Source organism: Artemia franciscana, chromosome 14 (genome assembly GCF_032884065.1).
Source record: "Artemia franciscana chromosome 14, ASM3288406v1, whole genome shotgun sequence".
Lineage (NCBI taxonomy): Eukaryota > Metazoa > Arthropoda > Branchiopoda > Anostraca > Artemiidae > Artemia > Artemia franciscana.
In genome coordinates, this window is record NC_088876.1 from 29322636 (window position 1) to 29347489 (window position 24854).

At 34.5% G+C, this 24854-nt stretch overlaps 1 protein-coding gene across 2 annotated transcripts in view; it reads right to left on the reverse strand.

The window, feature by feature from the left end:
- Positions 1-240: 240 nt before the first annotated feature.
- Positions 241-24854, reverse strand: part of LOC136035548 (CDK5 regulatory subunit-associated protein 3-like) — a 48222-nt gene continuing 23608 nt past the window's right edge. Inside the window, exons 5-10 of one of the 2 annotated variants that reach the window (XM_065717406.1) lie at positions 22972-23242; positions 20067-20170; positions 16559-16867; positions 12537-12724; positions 6549-6720; positions 241-407 (exon numbers count right to left, since the gene is read on the reverse strand). In XM_065717406.1, coding sequence (XP_065573478.1) covers positions 339-407; positions 6549-6720; positions 12537-12724; positions 16559-16867; positions 20067-20170; positions 22972-23242 — 1113 coding nt within the window. In that variant the 3' untranslated portion in view covers positions 241-338. Of the gene's footprint in view, positions 408-746; positions 988-6548; positions 6721-12536; positions 12725-16558; positions 16868-20066; positions 20171-22971; positions 23243-24854 lie in introns of those variants that run through there. The other variant, XM_065717407.1, reaches the window with a different exon arrangement.

A 24854-nucleotide genomic window follows, 5' to 3' on the forward strand; every position in this document is an offset into this window, starting at 1 on the left:
CCAGATGTTGAGAAAAAAAATATCTAATAAAATATTTTTGCGCTTTCACAAAACAGTTAAGATGTCAGATCTTGCATTTGAAGTACAGAGAACAAATTCGATATACAGACAAAGTATATAAAAATCCAAAAACCGCTGAACCCCTCCCCTAAGCGTTTTATTCCTCTTAGCAGATTTATAAGGTCTGAGTATCCTTAAGTCATTGGCTGAAGCCTATATAAAAAGAAATGTATACGGACATGGTCTTTAAAGATTCCCTTTTATTTCTCCGATAACCTGGTGTAAATATAAAAAAAGAAACAAAATATAACTATATTATATATATAAATTCATATATTTTACCAACTCTTTTGAATACCAACTATATACACTGGCCTTTTATACTTCTCACTTAAATCCTGCTCGACCTGAAACAAAAGAAGATAAAAGAAAAAAGATAGAAGATAGATACAAGAAAAAAGAAGATATTCATTTGTACGATAAACAATATCATCAAAAAGATATTCTAATATGAGGATGTAAAGATATCCTGAAAAAGATAGAAGATAGATAGAAGAAAAAATAAGATATTTATTTGTACGATAAACAATATCTTGTAAAAGATATTCTGATATAAGGATATAAACATATCCTGAAAAAGATAAAAGAAAAAAGATAGAAGAAAAGATATAAGAAAAAGGGGGATATTTATTTGTACGTTAAACAATATCTTGAAAAAGATATTCTGATATAAGGATATCCTAAAAAAGATGAAAGAAAAAGAAAATATTTATTTGTACGATAAACAATATCTTCCAAGGTAACATAAAATCAAACTGATTAATATCTTCTGGACCACAATCACTTGCAAAGTATTCAAATTAGATCTTATTTATGTAGAGTATTCTGCAGAAAATTTGTTGGCAGATTTTAAAATTTGTTGATAGATTGGGCAACTTTTGGATGTTCAGAAAATGGCCTGTTGTAGGTCAATCTTCAAATTAGAAACTAAAAAATTTCCTTTATTGTATTTCCAACGTTAAAAATTATCTAAAAAAAAAACAACGCAAAACCACGATCTTTGAAACATTTTCATTTTGTCGTTTCAAAATTCTCAGGTTCTTAAGATAGTATTTCTTACTTACGTATCTTACTTATACTTATCTTTCTGTACTATTATTTACTACTAATATATGTTTATCTATCTTTTTATACTATATCTGTCTCTTCACTTACATCTCTTACTTACTTAATACGAATCTTATTTTCGTTGAACCACATTGTCATGTTCAACCGTGAAAATAAAAAGCCAAAAAACTAACTACATTATATACTATGTATATATACCTAGTACTATATACGATTTTAGAAAAACCTTAATTAAATCACTGAATAACTAAGGTGATAAGAGTGAGCGTGGCAACTATCGAGGCATTAGTCCGGTCTCAGTACGTAGCAAATTACTAAGAAATATGATACTTTTTAGACTTAGAAATGCTGTAGACAAAGTTGTAAGAGAAGAACAGAGTGGTTTTAGAAAAGGCAGACATTTTCACTCTTAGGTTAACTATTGAGAAGTGCAATCGTTGTCAAACACCTTTGATCCCCAGTTTTATAGACATTGAGCAAGCGTTCGATCCTGTCGATAGAAGAGCTTTAGCAAAGGTCTTATTCTTGTGTGGCATACCAAACAAATACATTAAAGGAATTAGTGCTATATGCCAGAATAACGCTGCTAGGGCTAAGGTAGGAAATGAGGTTAGAAGCTTGTTTCGCATTAAATCAGGAGCTAATCAGGGTTGTATTCTATCCCCCTTTATATGAATCATTTTGATGAGTTTCATCTTAAGTAGTACAGGAAAGGCAATGGGAGACCACGGTGTCAAATGGGGAGGAAAAACTCTCCTAAACTTATGCTGATGATTTAAGCATCCTAGATGAAAGTGTGAAGAAAATGAATGAGTTGTTAGAGGTTTTGCGAGTTCACGGAGCTTGAATAGGTTTAAAAATTAATGTTAAGAAGACTAAATCACTAGGGTGCTAATAAGTGAAAATGAAAAGGTGACGTTGAGTATAGAAAAGATTGATCAGGTGGACAGCTTCAGTTACCTTGGTAGTATTATTAGTAAAGACGGTAGGAGCAGTGAAGATGTTAAAAATAGAATAGCCAAAGCTCAGGGTGTTTTTTCACAGTTAAAATAAAATTAGAAGAATAGGAAGATAAATCTGTAAACCAAGATTAGAATTCCGGAAGCTACAGTGATGAATGTGGTCAAATATGGCTGTGAAGCATGGGCGCTCCAAAAAGCGAATAAAGATTTGCTAGACATTTTCTAGAAAAAATCCCAACGGATTGTTCTGGTTACCCTGCTGACTGACCGTGTTTTGAATAGTAGGCTGTATGAAAAGTGTGGTTCAATTCCGCTTTCTAGCGCTATAATGAGAGAATGGTTGAGATGGCTAGGGCACGTTTTGCTGACGAAGGATGACAGATTGCCAAGGGTTGTCCTTTTCGACTAACCGTATAGCGTTAAATTGAAAGCAGGTCATCCGCGGTTGGGGTGGGAGGATGCCACAAAGAAAGATCTAATAGAAATAGGAACTTCATGGGAGGGTGTAAAAACGGAAGCTTTAAATAGACTGGGATGGAGGAGAAGCATGCGTTGCTGTGTTGACCTCAGGTAGCTTGGTGCTGCAGTTAGTTGTTAGCAGTAGTAGTAGCACATAATATACATAGTATATATAAATGCATAGTATGTATACTTTATCTACATTACCATGCTTAACCGTGAAAATAAAAAGACAAAACTAACTTTTAAATTTGGCAACAACTGTCGTTCACAAAAAAGTCAAACAATAACAATCTTTTGATTTCCAAGGACTAGATTTCTAAAGAATAGCCCCACCTACTTAGTTGTTTACATAGCTACTTAACAGCATTGTTTGCTGCCACATGTTTTTTTTTTACTGGTTATTCCATCAAGTTTCCTTTTTTTTTTTTAATTTGACACTGGACTCGAACCAAAAACTCTGTACGTTAAATATTTAAACCTATTTCTTCATTTTTTGCAACAAATGTGGCTGTTAGTTTTCACGAAGACAAGTCAAAAATCCGGGTTCATTTCATTCTCCTTGGTACTTTGTTGTTTTTTATCTAGAAAATTTCTAGCTTATAGATGGCATATGTGACGTTTAATTTTTTTTCATATTGAAAAAGTACATTTCAGTCCCTTAGATGCCGATTCGGTCGAATTCATTAAATAATATTTTCAGATAACATAAGTCATTTGTTTTTTTTTTACTGGATATTCCATCAAGTTTCCTTTTTTTCTAAATTTGACACTGGACTCGAACCAAAAACTCTTTACATTAAATATTTAAACCTATTTCTTCATTTTTTACAACAAATGTGGCTGTTAGTTTTCACGAAGACAAGTCAAAAATCCGGGTTCATTTCATTCTCCTTGGTACTTTGTTGGTTTTTACCTAGAAAATTTCTAGCTTATAAATGGCATATAGGGTGTTTAATTTTTTTTTTTCATATTGAAAAAGTACATTTCAGTCCCTTAGATGCCGATTCGGTCGAATTCATTAAATAATATTTTCAGATAACACAAGTCATGTGTTTTTTTTTTTACTGGTTATTCCATCAAGTTTCCTTTTTTTTTTAATTTGACACTGGACTCGAGCCAAAAACTCTTCACATAAAATATTTAAACCTATTTCTTCATTTTTTCAACAAATGTGGCTGTTAGTTTTCACGAAGACAAGTAAAAATCCGGGTTCATTTCATTCTCCTTGGTACTTTGTTGTTTTTTATCTAGAAAATTTCTAGCTTATAAATGGCATACAGGGTGTTTAATTTTTTTTTTTCATATTGAAAAAGTACATTTCAGTCCCTTAGATGCCGATTCGGTCGAATTCATTAAATAATATTTTCAGATAACACAAGTCATGTGGTTTTTTTTTTACTGGCTATTCCATCAAGTTTCTTTTTTTTTTAATTTGACACTGGACTCGAACCAAAAACTCTTTACATTAAATATTTAAACCTATTTCTTCATTTTTTACAACAGATGTGGCTGTTAGTTTTCACGAAGAAAAGTCAAAAATCCGGGTTCATTTCATTCTCCTTGGTACTTTATTGTTTTTTATCTAGAAAATTTCTAGCTTATAAATGGCATATAGGGTGTTTAATTTTTTTTTTATATTGAAAAAGTACATTTCAGTCCCTTAGATGCCGACTCAGTCGAATTCATTAAATAATATTTTATGCGAATGCTCCAAAAGTGAATATTCTATTTTAAAAAATTAAATTTACTCAGCTCATTGAGATGCTACCAACAATTAACTACTAATATCCAAACATGAGAGAAAATTTTGGACATTCAATAATAATTAGTACGTTCAGAGGCTCAATGTTATTAAGAACCACATGTGATATTTACTTAATATCATTTCTTCCATCAATTGTTTTGGAAATTCTCATTTAATTTTGATGTATTTAAACCTAGATTTGCTGATTGATATATGAGAACTATTGATTTTCTGTTCATTTCTCTTCTTCCTGCTATGCCTAGTGTTTTTTTGTTGTTGGTGTTGTTTTTTGTTGTGCTATGTCTAGTGTTGTTTTCTGTTATTGATGTTGTTTTTTTATTGTGCTATGTCTAGTGTTATTTTTGTTGTTGTTTTTTTTTGTTGTGCTATGTCTAGTGTTGTTTTTTGTTGTTGTTGTTTTTTGTTGTGCTATGTCTAGTGTTGTTTTTTGTTGTTGTTGGTGTTTTTTTGTTGTGCTATGTCTAGTGTTGTTTTTTGTTGTTGTTGTTGTTTTTTGTTGTGCTATGTCTAGTGTTGTTGCATTTTTCGGGACATGAGATTTCAAGTAAGATAATTAAGGGATTGTTTTTAGGTCAAAAGTTTGTGTTGCTTTTTCCGGGACCCTAACCCCTCTCCCTTCCAACAGCTGGATTTTGATGATATTTTTTATCAATAAAATAATTCCTGAGAGTATCACGCCACTGGATCCCAAAGATCAAACAAACCGCCCGCTTTTCCACTATGAAATTTATCTGTAAAGAATTGATAGTTCACATTATTTTTGGCTTATATTCCAGAGATTCTAGGTATTATGCCATGGATGCTTGAAAACATTGCGTACGTATGTTTAAACACATCTAATTATTGTATAGATGTTGAAAAACAAAATTAATTCCATTTAAAATCGCTGGAAGCAAAGTTTCTGCTAGGATTTGGAATAATCAAGTAAAAGTTGTTGATTTTCGATTCATTTCTCTTCTTCCTGGTAAGTCTAGTTTTGTATGTCAGAAGTTTCATAGAATTCGATACCCATACCGCTTAAGTTCTTCATTCATTGACGCATTACAGAACCGGTTTTTTTCGTTAGTATCTTTCAGCTTAGCGTGAAACAAGACAAAAAAAGTGACAAAATAGACAGAAAATATATAATTTGGGCTATATATTTGAAAAGTAAAGAGGGAGGGGAAGTATTTGGACACTATAAAGTTAGAAAACAATTCTTACTTCATAATACGCAGAATCATTGCACCTAACACATTAGGGGTGCAGACCCGCTATACTTTACCCCCACCCCTCCTAAAGTGTAAATATATAGCCCAAATTTGTTCCTAAAGTATTATATTTTTTTATCATACTTAGGCATATTTCATTAGGATTGAGCGTCAGAGAACCATATTGGAAGAGTTAAGATAGGACAAGAAAAGATATTCATTTCAAAAATCTTGAATTCAGGCTTTAGAGTCGACAAAGGAGTCAAATTAAGTAGGGGCTATATCATACAAGTGCCAAAAATAATTATAAGATTATAAGTTTATAAAGGATAAACCTGTAATGCAAATAGTAAACATTCCTGAATAATAATTTGTTAATTAACAGTTTTTTGCTTAAAACATTTTTAAGTTTCGGTGGCTAACTGTTATAGTACGCTCTTGGCTAAATTTCCGTTACTCCTGTAACCACGTGTTGTAGTACGCTCATGGCTAAATTTCCGTCATTGCTGTAACCACGTGTTGTAGTACGCTCTTGGCTAAATTTCCGTTACTGCTGTAACCACGTATTGTAGTACGCTCTTGGCAACATTTCCGCTACTGCTGTAACCACGTGTTGTAGTACGCTCTTGGCTAAATTTCCGTTACTGCTGTAACCACGTGTTGTAGTACGCTCTTGGTAACATTTCCGTTACTGCTGCAACCACGTGCTGTAGTACGCTCTTGACTAAATTTCCGTTACTGCTGTAACCACGTGTTGTAGTACGTTCTTGGCAACATTTTCGTTACTGCTGTAACCACGACTAATCTATAGTGCGGAATCTAAAATGACGTCAGCTAGATCTTGAATATTGACATCAGCTATGTTACAGTGCGATGAACCATTATGTCCGCTGAGAAGGTTTTTAAGATTCGGGTTTTTCGTAGGTAAAGCACGAGTATTTTGATTGTAAATAGGTTTTAGTGTTCCACGATTTTGATCTAAATTACGATTTAAAAATCTCCGTCATTAAACTTAATTGTCTGGGCAACTAGTAGATTTACCTTTCTTTGAAGTTCAGCCATTTTTTCACCAAGTTTTTTGACAGTAATAACGATTTCTGCTACTTCTTCTGAAGCGGCCTGACGTCTTTCTACAAATATGGATCTTTTGTTCTCAAATTTGGAGGAAAGCGACTTCTGATGTAACAAATTTGAGATGACACGATCAACATACCTATAAATACACCGTATTTGCACGTATTTTATCAAACATATTACATTAAAAACTTTTAATCTATGACAAAAAAAACTGAGCAAAAGAGTTCCAAACAGTTAAAAATTCTTTTAATAAGAAACACTTGATTTCTCTAATAGTAAATGGAAATATAATTGATATGCTTATATGCTCTGAAGGTCTTTTAAATCAGTACGCTAAAAAGTGCTGGTCATTAAGTCAAACAAAAAAGTCAGTAAGGTTGTTTAAGATTGGGGGGGGGGGAGGACTAGAGAGTTTAAGTTCAGACTTCCAAAGTATGATTTAATAGAATTACTCAGTTCAAGCAAAGCTATATGTTTACCCTTTGGTTCCAAAGCGAAAAATACAATTATAACTGATTTACTAGTGAAGAGCTAAATTTGGCCTTGTTCTGGCGGTTTCATATGATCAGTGGTGGGCTCTTATGTGAGGGTTTTGGCGTGCGAGGCGGTGGTATTACGAATGGTGGCTGTGGATCTTCAATGGGAACTATTGGACCGAGCCGGATCCAGTGCGCTTCAGGGGCAGCATGGACAGATGCATGTGGACGTTGGTTATCGAAATGATCCATGACCATCTCCCCTCTACTTCTTCCTTGAAGGTCTAAATCGTCAAGTCCATAAGCCCAACGATCTGGTCTTCTCAATGACGCATTATTATCTTCTGCACGATGATCAACCTGAAACCGTTGACTGTCGAAGGGATCAATATTAATCCCTTCTTTACTCCCCCCTGCAGGGTTTTAGTCGTCACGTTTAGAACCTTCTAATCTTCCCAGTGACACAAATTTTGATTCCTGTGCCTTTACTTTATTTTTGAAAAGGATTTGAATTACCACACTTTCAATTCGAGCAACTAATAATTCTTGATTCTGATAAGTTTCATTTGGCTCGCTGAAATTATATGTGGCTTCGTCAAGCTGGAAAGCAATAGTGACATCGTTCTCGCTATCACTGGATTCAAGGTGAACACTAACAAGAAGTTTTTCGTCTTTCGTGACACCTCTCAAAAGAACACAATTAGCTTTGTGTTATAATTTCAGCTCATATGTTTGTCTAATTTTATGTTCGTTTTGGTTTTAAGGCGGAGATTATGTAGACTCACCAAATTGAATATAACAGACAATCTCTATCAGCCAAATGACCGCAAATAGAGATCAATGATTGCGGATTCGGCATTCTGGCAGATTTACAGAATCTGCCAAATGGAGACGCGGTTTCATCACCAGATTGAATATAACAGCCAGTCTCTATCAGCTTTCCAAAAACAAACAAAAGCAAGGCATCGACTCGGCTTTTTACTGTGGTGCTTTTGACTAAAAGCTCCAGTACAAACCTGAACTCCATCTTAATACATACAGATATTTGGTTTTTACTTTTAAAGACTTTTTGAGTGTCCTATTAATTTCTTTTGAAAACAATTTAAATACTCTCTGACTACAAAATTATTTACGCTTAACTTGTAACTCCAAGAGTACTTTGAAAATATGTTTGCTTTGTTTTTAATATTTTTAAGAAAAGGTCAAACCAATTTTTTTTAAGCAGTTACTCTTTACAAGGTCAAAACGTCATAGCGCCGTTCATAAAATACCGTTATAACTATAGTACCGTTTACTACGTCAAGTAAACACAACCTTGTAAGCCGTCAATAGACATAATAACGGAAGTGAGACAACAAAGCATTTTTTTTTCTATGGAAAACTACGGCACAGGTAAGCATTGGACAACCCTTAAGATCTTCGGACTGTAAGTCTGGGGGGCTTACGGTTAAACAAATTCCCAAGTAACACGTGAATTTCAGATGCCAGGTAGGGTAGACAAAACACCTGACTATACTGAAAGATCCCTAAGATCTTTCCGTGACCAGGTAGTACCCCTACAAAAAAAAACTGTTTTAGACTCATTTCGAGCTCTTTTTCTAATTCCCATTAATGCTTTCTCCCCATTGGTTTTTTAATCTAAAGTAAAACATGGACAATATTTTTCACTCCTAAATATTATACTAAAATGCTGTCATTCCGAGACTAGAATAAATGTAAAAGACTGTAATAGTGCAAACAATACCTCCTTCCTTGTACAGCTTCGAAGACAACTATTTTGAATAGAATACGATTAATATTTAGAAAAGACAAGATTTTATCACATTTGATAAAAAAAATCAGCTTCATTACTTTTCTGTTTAACTTGACTTTTATCTTTCTGACGCAAGTCTTATGGCGCTTCCAAACAACACCATAATACTAATTCCAGGGGCAAACTCTAAAAATTTCAACATTCGTGCTAATGGTACCTTGCAGAACCCGAATACACTCCGTTGTCTTAATTTTCTGGCTGTTAGGCATTTATGACTTTTAGCTGGGCTAGTATTTTGATACATTCTTTAAATATTTGTTTTCGCTGTACTATTATCAATCAAGTTTTTGAAACAATATACTTGAGAGTTGTTGTTGATTGTAATTTGAATATCAAGAAACCCAGCGAAACTATATCGTGTAAGGCAGTAAGAGACATAGGTTTACTTTGAGGCTTTTGTAATTTTTTCAGTTACATTTAAAGATTTTTTTCCAAATATCCAACCATGTATTGTATTTGGGTATGCTATTTGGGCAAGTAAATGTTATAGAAGAACTTCAGATGATTCAGAGCAAAGCAGGTACTTTTCCGTTAAACAGAACATCCCCAAGAAATGAAGTTAGTTTAATCGCAATGAAATAAACCAAAACATGATGATAATATAATACTTTAGAAGCAAAATTATGGAAACTATGACAAAGAATTATGGAAAGCAGGGCAAGCAGAACGTATTGTATTAAATATTTAATATAACTTAACCTAACCCCTAACCGTCTCTAATTATTAAATATTTAATTAAAATATACCTACATCGTAGTTTTTTCACTCACAACAGTCACAAAAAAATTAATAAAACTACCGCAAAATAGAGGACAAACAAGTTTCGATACAGATTTGTCTTAAATTTCAATTTCAGCTTTAGCTGAAATTGAAAGCTGAAATCAGCTGAATTAGCTGAAATCAGCTTTAGCTTGGGGTTCAATTTCAGCTTTAGCTTGTTTCGGGCATCCACTGAGCACCTTGTGGTAAGATGCTGCTCAAGTGGCGCCAAGGTAAGGGAAGTAACGGTTCTTAAAAGATACTTTTAAGTAGTCACACCTATCTTGTAATGATTCAAGCCTCAGATTTTCCAGTGTTTTGACATAATCTACAACTCAACCTTCAATTATGACTTCCATTGCTCTTTTCTGAATAGCTTCGATTTAATCACAATTATAGCTAGCTTTCTGGACAAATGGGCTCTTAAAAGATTCAGCGTATTCGAGTTACGGTCTTGCATAAGACACCTGGAAGACGCCGGGGGTAACTTGAGGTCTCGCCTTAGAGGGGGCGAAATATGGCGATATTCGATTTGGCATGGTTAAAAGTTAATCGATATTCTGTTCAACTTTCAAAAAGGAACTTAGAGGTTATCACTGAACTTGGTCAGATACTAAATACTTGACAATAAAGGAGTGATTCTACAAACTTGAATCTCTCTTCGAAATTTGCTAGTACGATGCTAATAAGACATATGTAGATAAAGCCCGCATGCTCCACAAAGGGAGTTCTTATTATCCTCCATGTTTGAAAGTTTTAATCTTTAATTTAAGTATTAACATCTAAGTTTATTAGGATTTCAGTTAATTTACTTTTAGTATCTACTTATGCTTATCCAAGGCATCAAAACTAAACTTTTTTTTTTATATTAACACCATAAGAAGGGAAACCATGATGCAGCACTACTACAATACCATTACTATGTTGATGTTGATAGTATATTTAGTATGTGGCAATCTTATTATATTATAATTGTAATGTAATATTTATAATTACTATATAATTTAGGTCCTGACAAGAGTTAGATACGCTTCGGCATCCAGAATTTATGTCACCGAAATTATTTGAACTACACTTCAACTAAACTCCTTAGAAGAAATTCATTTCCCATCAACATCCAAAAATTACTTATAATTTATTCATTAGTAAACATTACTCTTAGCATTCTTTTGAGTTTGTTTTTTTTTTTAACAATTATTCTCTTTTTGATATGAAAAAGTTTTTAAGTTTATACTGCCTTTCCATATTTAATCAAGATGAAGGGGGGACTAACTGAGACTCGCGTGGCAGTAGTCAGCTAGTATTTTTCATAAAATGTCTGCTGACTGAAAGCAGAGATCCCTCAGGGTTTGAAAGCCTCGAGCAGGAGTAGGGAGAGTTTCAAAACCCGACTTGTTTGATGCCAAATCAGTTGATTGCAAGTTTTTAGAGAAAGCGATTCCTGTTTGAAAGCTGTGGACTCAGTCTCAGATTCTTAATTGCTTCGCCCTAAATGCTACACATTGCGGCAAAAAATTACAATAGTAATTTGTACACCAGGAGACCGAGCAAAGAGACCTTTGCTTGGTGATTATCGTTTATTTAATAAGTTTGGTCAATTACTGGTCAACCAAGCTCTGAGATTACTGTTCATTTAGCAAGCTCCGTCCATTGCTGTTCAACCAAGATTGGTGATTACTGTTCATTTAATAAGGTCAATAAGGTAATAAGATAGTTGTTTGTTCTTTTTTTTTATGTGAAAAACAATCTAGAAGGTCCTTTAGAGGAAATTCACTTTTTGGAAAATTAATTTTAGATAAAACTTTTTCATATGATAACGCCACAAATACTCAGACGTCCAATTGGTTTTACTTTTTACAGCTATTAAAATAAGATTAAATTAAATTGTTTTTCCAAAAGAAATGTAAGAACCGTCTTCCTTTTCGCCTAGCAAAGCTCGGTCACTGGCACTTTTGTTGGAAACGATACTTCTTTCAACTATGCGTCTTTAAAAATAAAGTAAATAAATAAAAATAAAAAATAAATAGCGACAAAGACCAAACTGCATTTCGATCACAAAAATCAAAACAAGAAGAACAATAGGAAATTCTTTTCGCAAGACAGTGGAAATCTAAGTTGAATGAGTATTTCGGCCCTATGCTCAAGTCAGCAAAACATAAATACATAGAAGAAGAAAAACTTACAACAACATATGACCAACAGAACTAAAATGAAACTTTTTAAAAACAGTCCCAGCATCCTTACTTCAGCGAAGTTCAACCAGGACTGATAAATTAAGTGAGATGAAACGAGGCAAAACAGTCCCAGCATCCTTACTTCAGCGAAGTTCAACCAGGACTGATAAATAAAGTGAGATGAAACGAGGCGATTCATTGAATTGAAAGAAGAATAATTAAAAACACTTTTTTAGTAATAATCTTGCTTTTTTGTCATTCATTAAAATTAGACAACCACTGTCTTGCGAAAAGAATTCCCTATTGTTGTTCTTGTTTTTGATGTTTGTAAAAAGGAAAGGAGTAAAATAAAATAGAAAATAAGAAAAGTAAAAAGAGAAAAAATTTAACGAAAGGACCATACAACATTGAGGATAATTTTCAATCAGTAAATAAGAAATACAAAACAAAGCAAAAATTCCGGCAAGAACCTTCGTCAGTCAGAAGATTTTATAAGAATTTGAGCCTCTTCAGTACTCAAATTTTTACAGAAGAAAAGCTAACTTTACCAGTGCTCAATAAAAACCACTTGAGAAACTTTTTTTCGGAGTGACTTTTATTTCTTGAGCCCTGAAGCGTTACTTTTTTTCCACTGTGGGCACGAGCAGTGTAAAATCGCTAACACCATATCTTTAACAACACATAATCCAAACTGACAGTTTTCAAATCACTAACAAACCTACAAACTCACTTTTGGGAAGTCCGCATTAAAATCAGGTTCTTCAGTTTTGGTGCTTCTAACTTCGATAAGACTTCACGAACTTGTGTCAAGAATTCAGTCAATTGTTGGCTCGATAATTCAATAGGTGTTGACAAGCTCTGAAACTGCCTAGAATTACTGTTCAACTCAATCAATTTTTGCTCAAAAAATCCTTCCAGCTAAAAAAGAAAAAAAATTAGCATTAGTTTATCAAGTGACAACAACTTAGATAAAATACAAAAATTAATCAGTAATACCCCTAGCAGCATAGGGCCTTTGGGTAAATGACTATTGATGATATTCAAATATAATGTTTGATCAAATGCAACTGCATGCGACAATATAAATCTCCCTTAAAGAAATGAGCTTAGAACCTAGAGCCAAGAATCCCTTAATATTTACTAAAATTCACAAAATTTTGGTAATTTCTCAGAAAATGTTCCAGTCCAATCCCATACCCCCCAAAAAGGGGGCAAGATTCCCAACCTTACCTCTAGAGCCATCTTCGTCATATGACCCCAAGTGTGTCTTGAGCAGTGGCACACAAAATGTCCACATTTTGCGATGAAATATAAGGACTCTCCTAGGTAGGTTCAATATCAAATAAAACGGAGAATAATATGGAGTTCTACAGAGTAGAACTCAATATAGAAGGAGTTCTACTTTAAGCTGAATTTACCAGCTAGATATTTGACGTTGTGGATGCAGCTCAGGGATAACTGCCTCCCAATTAAGTGCAAGATTTATAAAATATTCTAAAGAAAGATGTTCCAATGAAGACAGATAGACTTAGCCGCTTTTCAGTGTTAAAGAGGATTATTTAGTGAATTGCTTAAGCCGGTGCCAGGGGCTCTCTACGATAAGGGAAGGGATATTTGGAAATAATGAGTTGATACTTCCAAGTGTCTTAAATAGTACGTCGCCTCAGTTTATTTGTAGAGTAGCAAGGTATCTGGAAAATTTGTTAAATAATAAAAAAAAAATAATAATAAATAAATAATTTTAAAAAATCTCAGTATAAAGTAAATGTAATGTTTTATTTACGTCCTTTTCTGAGTGTTAAGCGTTCTTTTCAATGACCTTTTTTTCAAGTATTAAGTACTAGTATTAGGTTAATGCAGTGTTTCATGTAAGCGTTTTATGATGATTGCTGATCAAAGTTCATGTTATTTGTGTCTTTCGTTTATGTTGTTTGTACTGCGTTCATGGCTGTATATTTGGCTTTCAAATACACTTATCTATCTATCTATCTATGGAGAAATCCTTATCGGTAACTGATCTTAAAAGAAAGGCACAAAGAGACTACCTGGGCTTTATAAACTTCCTCCAGAACCTCCATTTACAATTATGGGGCCAAGAACTTAGAAGCTGGAACATTTGGGTTACTCATACTTATGGTTATTGTTATAACTGTCATTATTAATTATAATTTTTTATAGTTATATAATATTTACAGTTATAGTTATTACTGGTGATGGAAAACGAGAGAAGTCACTTGTAAGAAATATTTTAAGAGTTTAAAAAAACTAATCAGGTAAAAAGTAAGGTCATTCAAGTTTGTTCAATTGTTAAAATTCACCTTCGGACATGCATTTAACGAATAAAATGCTTGGCTTTAAAGCACACGTCATAAAACCAGAACGAGTTACAATAAACCCGTTTTACTAAAGTACTATAGGAAACTCTTTGTGCTTGTATTCAGACTGATGGTTAAGTTATGTTCATCCTTAGCATATTTGAGGCATTTCGATTGAGTATTCCTTGGAGCACTTTCTAAATTTCAGGCAAGAACAAGTACTCCCTCTGCATAGGAAATACTGCTTATAATGACATCTATACTAATTAAAATTCGATGCCGTTTTGCTCTCTAAAATACGCAATAGAGGCCAAAACTGAATAAGACAAAGTTCAACACATATAAGACAGTACAAAGTATTTTATTGTTCCGCATGTTTATGTTAAGCAACGATAGCTACCTTGTCTACTTTGATAGTCAATATACTAGTGTGACTTTTACAGAGTTAAAGTTACTTCTTTGAGGTATTGTCATCATTGAAACGTTGTCGAAACGTAGTAATAATCGACCCAAGTCTCATAACAAGCCAACTGATTCACCCTCCAATAAGCCGTTGGCTATGAATGGGCAGTAAAGGATGGTCGACGATAATAATTTTTAAATCTTCTATATTCTCAGTCTCCCCCCTTCTTCCTCTATCTCTCTTGTAAGAAAAAAACTTATTAATGCCTGATATTATTAGTTTTTAACTATTCTTAATTTTTATCTAAAAAAAAGGGCAAAGGATGTGGCACTAAACCCTTACGGTCCCAACCGGTGCTGATCTCCGTCTCAAGGCTCTTCAGCCAGAAAGTGTAATACGAGGATGGGGGCCAGCCTTTGTTTTTGCACAACCTTCCTGTTTAACTTCCCTAGATTTCTTCAGGTACCCATTTAGAGCTGGGTCGACTTTGGGTACACCAGGATTTGAACCCTCTCGGACAAAGGATCCTAAATCCAGCGCACCAATCCACTCGGCTAGGACGGCTCCTAATTAACGGATCAGAGCGTTAATTTATATGGAACAATATTTTCAATGCCTACTTGATATGTATAATGTTAGGATTAATGAATACAAACAATAATTTTTCACTTTACGAGGTGCTAGAGGTCTTCAAAGGGTAGAATTTTAGATTTATTGCAGAAAATTAAAAGAAATTCCTAACATCATGGCCGAAATAGCTTGTATTACTATTATCTGTTGTCAAATAATAAAATATTGCGTTTTGTGGAAATGTTCATTGCGTATACTGATAAGAACAAGATAGGGAACAAAAACAAAAAGAGAGTAAAAGAGAGGGAGGGAGGGGAGAGAAAGAGAGAGAGAGAGGGGGGGGGGAGAAAGATAGAGGGAGAGAGAGAGAGAGAGAGAGAGAGAGAGAGAGAGAGAGAGAGAGAGAGAGAGAGAGAGAGAGAGAGAGAGAGAGAGAGAGAGAGAGAGAAAGGGAAAGACAGATCAATAACAATCACTACTATTTGCAACCAAGTATTGTCGGTTAAGATCGGTGATCTTAACACAAATATCAATATTGACCGTGGTAGAAAGGACTATGTTATTGATTATCTCCCGCTATACCGCATCATTCCTAAATCTCTACCTTTCACATATATCTATCACACTGGAAGTACTTCTGACATTGACCACGTTCTTTGCTATTCATATATTTGTTCTTTCGATTGTAACTATCCATGATGATGATCATGATATTGACCATCTATTTTTTTTTCGGACCACCTGATTTTTTTGCTTCCTTGTGTTCCAACAGATTTGAGATTCAAAATTTAATCTGAGTGGTTTTCCAAGTATAATTGAAAAAAAAGCAAAAAAAACAGATATCTCGTTATACATATTAACGCTTACATCCGTGTTATCTCTTATACGTGCACCCTATCATTTATTGCAGCTTTACGGCCGCCTCGAGCTGTTTCTGAGCCCATCGCTATTTTGTCCCCCATTCGCTGCCTGCCCAGGTTGTTGCACTTATTTGCTTGTTTCACCCATCTGTTTTTCTTTAGTTTCCCTTTTAATTTTTATATATTTTATATTTCTTTCTCTTTTTTGTGTTTATTGTGTGTATTTAATTTCTTTTCAAGACACATCCTAGTACTTACTGTTCAGTGTTTTTGTGGATAATAAATAAACTATTATTAATTATTATAGAGGCAGAAAAGAGAGATTTCCACCCAAAAGAGAATTTTGGAATAACAAGTTAGAAGACATCAAATCAGAATATCTAGGCCTACAAACCTCTCCTCTTTCTATGGCATCATCAGATTATGTAAGAGAAATCCCCTAAGCCCCTACGCATTTTTATTTGTATAATTATTATTTCAGACACCATAATATAATTACCTTCCTTTTTTTGTAGTTTTTAAGTTAGCAGTTGTGTCAACATCAAATATTTTCCTGGACAACCCCATTAAGCTTATTACATTCTTATTACAAACTTCTATATACCTCTAAAAGATTAGCAATAAATTGAACTCTGGTTCGTTTATAGTCTAAGACTGTCATAGCTTCTGTATCTCTAGCCACGCCCCCTTCAACACCACTTTCTTCGACCACGATTTCGAAGTTATTGTCACTATCTCCGTTAAGCTCAGAGGCAGAAATCATCTCGATAGAATTCCAGTCAATGTCACCGTTTTCTTCTTCTCCAAAATCAATACCACCTTGCGCGCCATCTTCAGTTGATCCAAAGTCAATACCACCCTCATCTGTAGCACCGAAATCAATTGCTTCTGAGGTAGTAATTTCAGCTGGGTCCTAAAAGAAAAACAGAAGCCAGACAAGAAAAAAATTACGAATTTTTCTACTCGAGTATTTTATACAGTGAGGTTTCAGTTCCCTATGAGACCAAGCAATATGGTATGGTTTTAACTTAATCTATAGGTCTACAAGGAGAGAAAAGTTAATATGTTCAGGTCATGTTATACTGACGACTAATGATGCAACTACTACAACTAATAGTGCTAGCCCTAGCAATACTGATAACTTATCACAGTATATAGCCGACAGAGGCAAGCACAGCTATGCACGCTCCTACTCCAGCACATTGTCACAAAAAACGATGCCAAATCATCTCCTGTCCGGATCCAAATAAAAAGTAAACCCGCCTCAAGAGGCGGAAAGAAGCCAAATTAGAAAGAGAGAGAATTTATTTAAAAACACAAAAAAAAGAAAGAAAATGCCAAAAAGCCTTATGGCTTGTGCGGCCATTCTCGAAACTACAAAACAAATCAATCATCAATGGATTCCCCTAAAAAACAAAAACAAGCAAAAAAAAAGTCACCATTTGAGACCCTGTGCTACACTAACCTCATTATTAACAATTATTAACTCATTTTCTGTCTAACTTTTTATCCTCTTTGAAGTAATTAGCGATTGTACTGTTATTTTTTTTTTTCGTAAAGAGAGTTTGCTTTCCACAGCAAAATAGAATTATCCTTGATATTAGGGCGTTTATCCCCACTTTTCAGGATAAAGTACAGCTTTTAATGGATCAATTTTGAAGACTATCATTTTTCATTAAAATCGACGTTTCCGCAATAGAAGAATCACCGCCCACAGCACCCATATTGCACTGTTAACCCTAAAATTTCAATTACAGTGGGATATAATAGATTAATCACTGGTTCTAAATCGCTATGGACATAACCTGAGCCTAAAACGTACTTTTGAGGCTTCAGTCTTCTTCCCCCCCATCCACTACAATACTACAGATTAAAGTTAATCTGTATTTTGTGATGTACATGCTTTTTGCATTTATTTAGCTACTAAATAAAAAAGAAGTGCTACTTTATATCTGCTGTTTCGAAGGTTTTAGCCCCCCCCCGAAAAAACTTCCTGCGTACGTGCCTGTTAACAATATATATCCCCTATATTTGATATCTCCTGAAAAAGACATTTTTATTTTCTATCCTTATAATAGAACAAACTTAGAGACTCTGTCGCTTGAAGAATTGTTGGATCTTAATTACTTTTAGGTTTTAATTCCTCTCCATATTGAAAGAAATCCCAAATTCTGCAGTACGATAAGATAAGGGGTGTTTTTTGGGCAAAACATGAAACTTTGTTCCTGTGCTGGGTCACCCCTGCAGACGATATCCCTTGAAGGGTATCCCCTTTTGGTTCTTAGTGGCAAGGGACGGGTCCTTCAAGGAAATGTCCCCCTCCCTTCTTAGATTAAACCAATCCTGAAGGCTTCAGTGCTCGAAGAAACTTCGAGCTCTGACAACTTTTGAGGTTTTACTCATCCTACCAGACTTGACTAATATTAAGTTTAGCGGACCAGGGAGGTGACTCTTTTTTATACTATATAACTATATCCCCATAGACTTGATAATTAAATGTCTCTCTACAGATACGATATATTTTTTTCCGAGTCAACCCAAAACGATAGGAATATTTTTTAAGACCCTGCATAAACCGTATCCCAGCGCTAGATCAACTGTGGAGTTTTTTTTTTTTTTTTCACTTGAAAGATCTTTAATTCTGACTACTTTTTGTGGCCCTCTCCTCTTCGGAGACCAACAAATGCAAGCTTTCGAATCCTACTTTAGTGCAAAGGGTTGTATCTGAGATCTACAAGAAACTTCATAACTGAGTTAGTTCCATCCCCGAGACTTAATTGCTAAAATAGCCTTATATATTTTTTTTTTTTGGGGGGGGGGTAAGGAGGGGCTTTCCGAAAGAATATTTCCCGTCTCTTCTTGAGACTTCATTTTTATGAGTGCTGGATTATAACAAAAATTACTGGGTCTAATTTTAAGCTCTCGGGGGACGAGGACTGATGAGTACGGAAACCCATACTTGTAATTATTTATTATTTTACAATTTTGTTATTTTATATTGTTTTATTTTACTACGTTATGATATAATTATAAATATTTCCTTAAACTATTTCCGAACATTAAAAAAAATGCATGGTGTTTAGACTAAAATCTCACGTTGATTCATAAAGTCGTACGTGTATAGTGAAACTTGAGATATCAGCTGAAATACAAACGGCAGAGACACCTTAGGAAACAACAAGAGAGGAGAAGACAAGCCCATGGCTTACCCCTTTTTGTCTAAAATGAAGAAATAAATAATAGATGACGGAATCAGGAACTTTGAGGATACAGGAAATATATAGCTTATAAGAAATTTGAAAAGAAATTGTCCATTAATTATCAATCGCATCACAAGCATGAAGAATTTTTGCAGTTGCTAAGTCGACCAAGAGTGTTAGCATGGTTGTTACAGTCAATGTCTAAAATCTGGTTAAAATCGACATTCATCGGTGAATGTCCTAAATTTCTTTTTCTCTGCTTTGATGGTAAAAGATAAAGCTAGGATAGGTTGGGTAAGGCTAAATCATGTTATAAATCTCAGAAATGGGTTAAAAACCTAACCCAAACTAACCTGTCACCATCAAACCTTGCATAAAACTGAAAAGCTGACTGGCAACAGTGACTAAATCCAAGGAGAGAAAAAAAAAAGATACATCGGACATTCACCAGTGGATGTCAACATTCACAAATTTCAGACAACCACGGTAACATAGTCATCATAATAAACAGTATTCAATACTAATCTTCCCTTAAGCATTTTTCTTTTGCATTAGAATGTCGCTTCAAGTGGCCTCAAGCGGCACTTTAATAATACAAATTATTCATACAACTTAAAGTTTATCTTGAGTCATTTTATCTTGGGATCATTGTTGTCAGATGCTGCGCATTCGCACGATTGGCCGCTTCTTGAGGTAGCTGGGCATTAAATTTTTCAAATCAATTTTTCAATTTAGGAAAAATTGGAATCTGGCTGCACTTTTCCTCGAAAAGTGGTGCGTTCTATACATTTTCGCTTTTATGGCCGCGTAATCTTACACCAGGCATCCGGCACCACTGCTTGGGGTGATGCTTCAGAGCCATCAACTGAATATTAAGAGGTCCTAGTATGAGAATAATGAGCAAATGCTTACCCTTTCATCGTTCAAAAGACTGGATTCGATTTTAAAAGGGACTGCTTCTACCTTCAAAGGAGGATCGGAATATTTCCATTCGTAAACCGTCGTGTTTCCTTTAGCTAAAATTAGAATACGGAATTAATAGTCTGGAACTATTTCGGAGTCGAACAAAAATAATTTGATTAATCAAAACTAGAAATAAAAAAAAATATTTATTAGCGTAAGTATTTTAGCTTATTGTATTTTTGTTTTGATTGATGTGTGTTAAGGGAGGAGTTGAATGTTTAGTATTAAGTTAATGGTAGCAAGGTACATGATGTTGTAGGAATGCTTTGCTGTTTTTAACCCCTTTTGAGGCTAATGTAAATTCACTGATTTTTTTTTCCTGGATTTATTTGATAACCTTCCTCCATGTCATGCCTTGGCATTTGGTTATGTTAAGTTTTTGTTAATAATTGATGCAAAAAAAATAATAACTGAACAAAAAAAAGATAAAAAATCATCGAATTTTTTTAGGGAATTATTATTCTATGAAGGACAGTTCCTTATTTCTAAGGAACAGAATTCTTGGTAATTAGTTAAAAGAAATATAATTTACAGGGAAGAGACGACGTTGGAGCAACTGAATTTTTTTCCAGCTCAAGGTTTCAATTTTGGTATTATTTCCTAATTCTGGACACCCTTTAATTTTTCTTATCCAAAAAGGGATAAAACTTAGCCTAATATAAATAGTATATTGTTTACTGGGTACGGAATTACTAAGTCATATCTTAACTTGCCATTTTCAGGCAGGGTCGGCCAAGTGTCATCAGTATCGATCATCAATCAGTAAAAACCTTAATGGGGTGGGGCAGAGCCACCCTTTTTAGATGCACCATGATTGGTTATATGTTTCTGTGTCATATGGGCAGCGACTGAAAATGGTTGATGGTTGTTTTTTAAAAATCACTATTCCTTTGCGAAAAACACATCTTCGCAATTCTTGGCTCCACTTGGCGTATATTCTTGTGTTGAAATCAACTATGTAAGGCTTCACTCTCTCTGAAAGTTCCAGTTTTAACTTGGCTTACGAGCCACGCTATAGCCCCAAGTTTTGGCACCAGGACTAAAACATAGAAATAGCTGTTCTCGTTCTTCGCCTGTGTATAATCAAATTCTACAATATAGTTTAACATGATTATTATTTTTACCATGATTAGCAAGAGATTCCGATTTTTGTTGTACAGAACACTTTGTACATGCCAGTTGCAATCATGATTATTGACATGACATTGTCAAGACGAAATGTTTGTACATGAGATTTCTATCAAGATTAACGAGAGGGTCAAGACTTTTCATGACAGTTTGCATGCATAATGACAGATGATAGTTGAATTTATGACAGATTGCATTTCCATCATGGTGAACGAGAGGATCAAGACTTCTTGTACACGACAATTTGCATTCATAATGACAGATGACAGTTGAATTCATGACAGTTTGCATTTCCATCGTGGTAAACTGGGGATCAAGATTTTTCTTGTACGCGACAATTTGCATTCATAATGACAGACGACAGTTGAAATCATGACAGTTTGCATTTCCCCTTGGTAAACAAGGGGATCAAGATTTTTCTTGTACATGACAGTTTGCAAATGACAGAGAGGTTTGTATATGGCAGTTTGTAAAAGAAAAAAAAATATCAACAGTTGCTCTTTAGAAATTATTTAGTGTCACGAACGATTCCCTTAAAGGAAACACTTCGTCAATTCTGTTAAACTAAGCATTTTAACGCTAAATTTATCTGTTCCCTCTTTTGGTACACACACTCTGAAGGAAATTTACTCCAAAAGGTAAAAACTCCTTGGGGTTACAATAACAACAAGTGATACCCAGAAAAGTGGCTCACTTACTCAAGCAAAACACAATAAGAGATGTAACTTTGACTCAGACGTTGAAATATTCATTAAGTCCTAGTCCTTTTTGTCCCTTTCAACACTTCTCTCTTTGGCACTCTAATATTGTGTAAAGCAACCATTTTTCTCACTAATTATATATTAGTTTGTTTAACTACTATATTCATTTTTCTTTCTTTTTTGTCTTCTATCTTTTCCTCTTTTACTGTTAATATTTTTTTTCAAGCCTCCACAGTCACAAAACTAATCATTACCTATTATTATAATTAAACACTGTTTTATAACTAGAGATTTGTGTCTTTGTTTTGGTAAAAAACGAAATTAAACTTTTGACGAGGACATAGATTTTCAAACAATCGTAATCCTGAGTACCATCTCAGGGTTCTTGAGAGACCCCTCTTTCAAAAATCCTTCCAGGGGAAGCAAATGTTCCCTCCCAAAGCTCAAGAATGTTTCGACAAAAACAGAGCGATAAGAAAACGTATCATTCCAGCGTGTCTAACACGTTATATTGATCGACTACAGCTTTTGCGGAATCTCATAAAAATTATTGAGGGAACCAAGGGAAATAAAAGGAAAAAAAAATATATTTATATTAAATATAGTTCATTATAATCATTTATTTCCATTTTCTTCCTCGTTTTGCTCCATACATTATTTACTTTATTAGCACTATTTTCCGCTGAAGCTTTCTGCTGAAGCAAAAACGGCTGCTTTTGCAGTTTTCAGTTGCAGTTTGCAGCTGCAGTTGCGGTTTTCATTTAATCCACTTTTTGCTGCAAGTTCATGTGTCATGACGGTTAACAGCCCCGTTAGAATATTTTAACAGATCAGTTGAAAAACACACCAGTTAAAATCGAAACGTTTTCAATTTTTTGTTTATACAGACAGAAGGAACCACTTCGACTTGAATACTTCTCTTTTAGCAACATCCAATCTACCCGAAGCTGCTTTCCATCGGGACCAAAAACATAGCTGAGTAGCCCAGGGTTGTCTCATCCGATTTTTTTCAGCTTTCAACTTACCTACAATATGTCGAAGCACTGCCAGATTGTCAGATATATTTTCTAATTTAAGAACAGTTTTCAAATAATCTTCATAGAAGTTTACCACCCCATCTAGTCCTTTTGCTGCAGTAGCGACATCTTCGTATAATTTTGGAAGCTCTTCAACTAGACACGTAAATTCGGCTTGTAGTTGCTCCCCTTTCAAACCGAAATCTCTGCACATTTTGAAAAACGTGTCTCTTTGCCTTTGCGCATTTTTGGTACATTCAACTTCTTTTCGGTCAAAGTCCTAAATCAAGCAAAATACAAATAATTATTCATCTCTGTTAAACTTATCCTTAAACATTAAATTTATTAAACGTTGTCATAAAAAGTCTAGAGGTAGGGGCTATCGATGCTCTGTCACACTTTGGGGGACGTAAAAGTAAGGGTCGGAGTTTTCTGGGGTTCAACAAGGTTTCTCTTCGAAGTTCTGATTAGCCTAGTTTACCCTCTTCACGATGCAACAGTAGTCTATATCTAACTTTAACGTATGACCGCCTCAAAATCTATGTCCATTCATTTTTGGACCAAGAGAACCCCGATGCACAAAAAAATAGAGAATTTTTTTCTTCAAAAACAGGGCCTAGAAACTTTTCTATTCCAAAAAGATTGAAACTTCTAACCATACGTTTGTGTGCCAAGAAAGCTATCATGGACTAAAAAATTAAGTTGGAATTTGAAAATATTAAAAAAGGTTTTGTTCCTTCACTGTCTTGGGAACAAAAGTCCTCATTATTCTCTCATCTGTCTTTGTATTATGGAAAGGCAGTTTGGTCTTCGTCATTATTTACATTATTTAAGTCAGAGGCCATGCCCCCCGAAAACTAGGGCCAGTTATTTATTTTTTCAATTGGCTTGGAACTCCAACCTGAAAATCCTTTGACCAAGGGGACTTCAAAAAAATAAATAAAAACAAAAAAAACACCCAAAAAAGCAACAATTTATTTTTTATATTGGCTTGAAATTTTCCGATCATTGCATGGACTAAGAGGATCACACAATTTTATTTGGAGAAGCGGAGTGTTAGAGAGCACAAAAATTGAACATGAACCTTATTGTCCCCTGGTTAGTTTTAAACTTGCAGCCAAAAGTTCCCAAGCCAAGAGAAAAAAAAATATTTAAAAAACTGGTTTGAGCTTGGTTCCCCGAAAATGAAAACAAAAAATTTTCCCCATTGATTAAAGATATATAGCCTTAACTTGCTGGGCCAAGAGGACCCAATGAGTAAGAAGAAACCGAAAGAAAAATGCCGACTCCCCTGAAAAAGAGTTCCTGAATTTATATCATTAAAACGGCTTGAATTTAAACCTGTATGAGCTCGTTGCCTGGGATAAGGGGACCATACATTTTTATCGGGAGGGGCAAGGGTATTAAGAAGGGGGTTCAGAAACAGTCCAAAAAAAGTCCTCGATCATTTTGATAACTAAAGTCGAACTCTCTGTGCCGAGGGAAACCAAACATAAAAATGTATTTGGCTAAATGGGCGCCAAAAAACAAGTTTTCTCTGACGCAGGTTTGGAAAACCGTATATAAGTTTTCTTCAATCAGCTACGCAGGAGCAAGAAAACCTTACTGAAGACAATTAATAAATAAACAAAGTTTGCATCCGAGGCATCAGACAATAGGCCCATTTTTCTGTCCCTCCTACAGTATCATCTGACATAGTACGCGTGTACGCATACTCTAAAGTGATTTGTTTTTGAGATATGCTTTAGAATAGCTTTACCTGTATGAAAGCTATAAAACTGTTCATCAATACAAAAATATTAAAAGTCAACTCTGCGCTAGTTTGAATTTTATAGCGGTGCAAAACTGAAATTAGTCCCCGATTACCAGTCCAGAGTCATAACTTCTCAAAA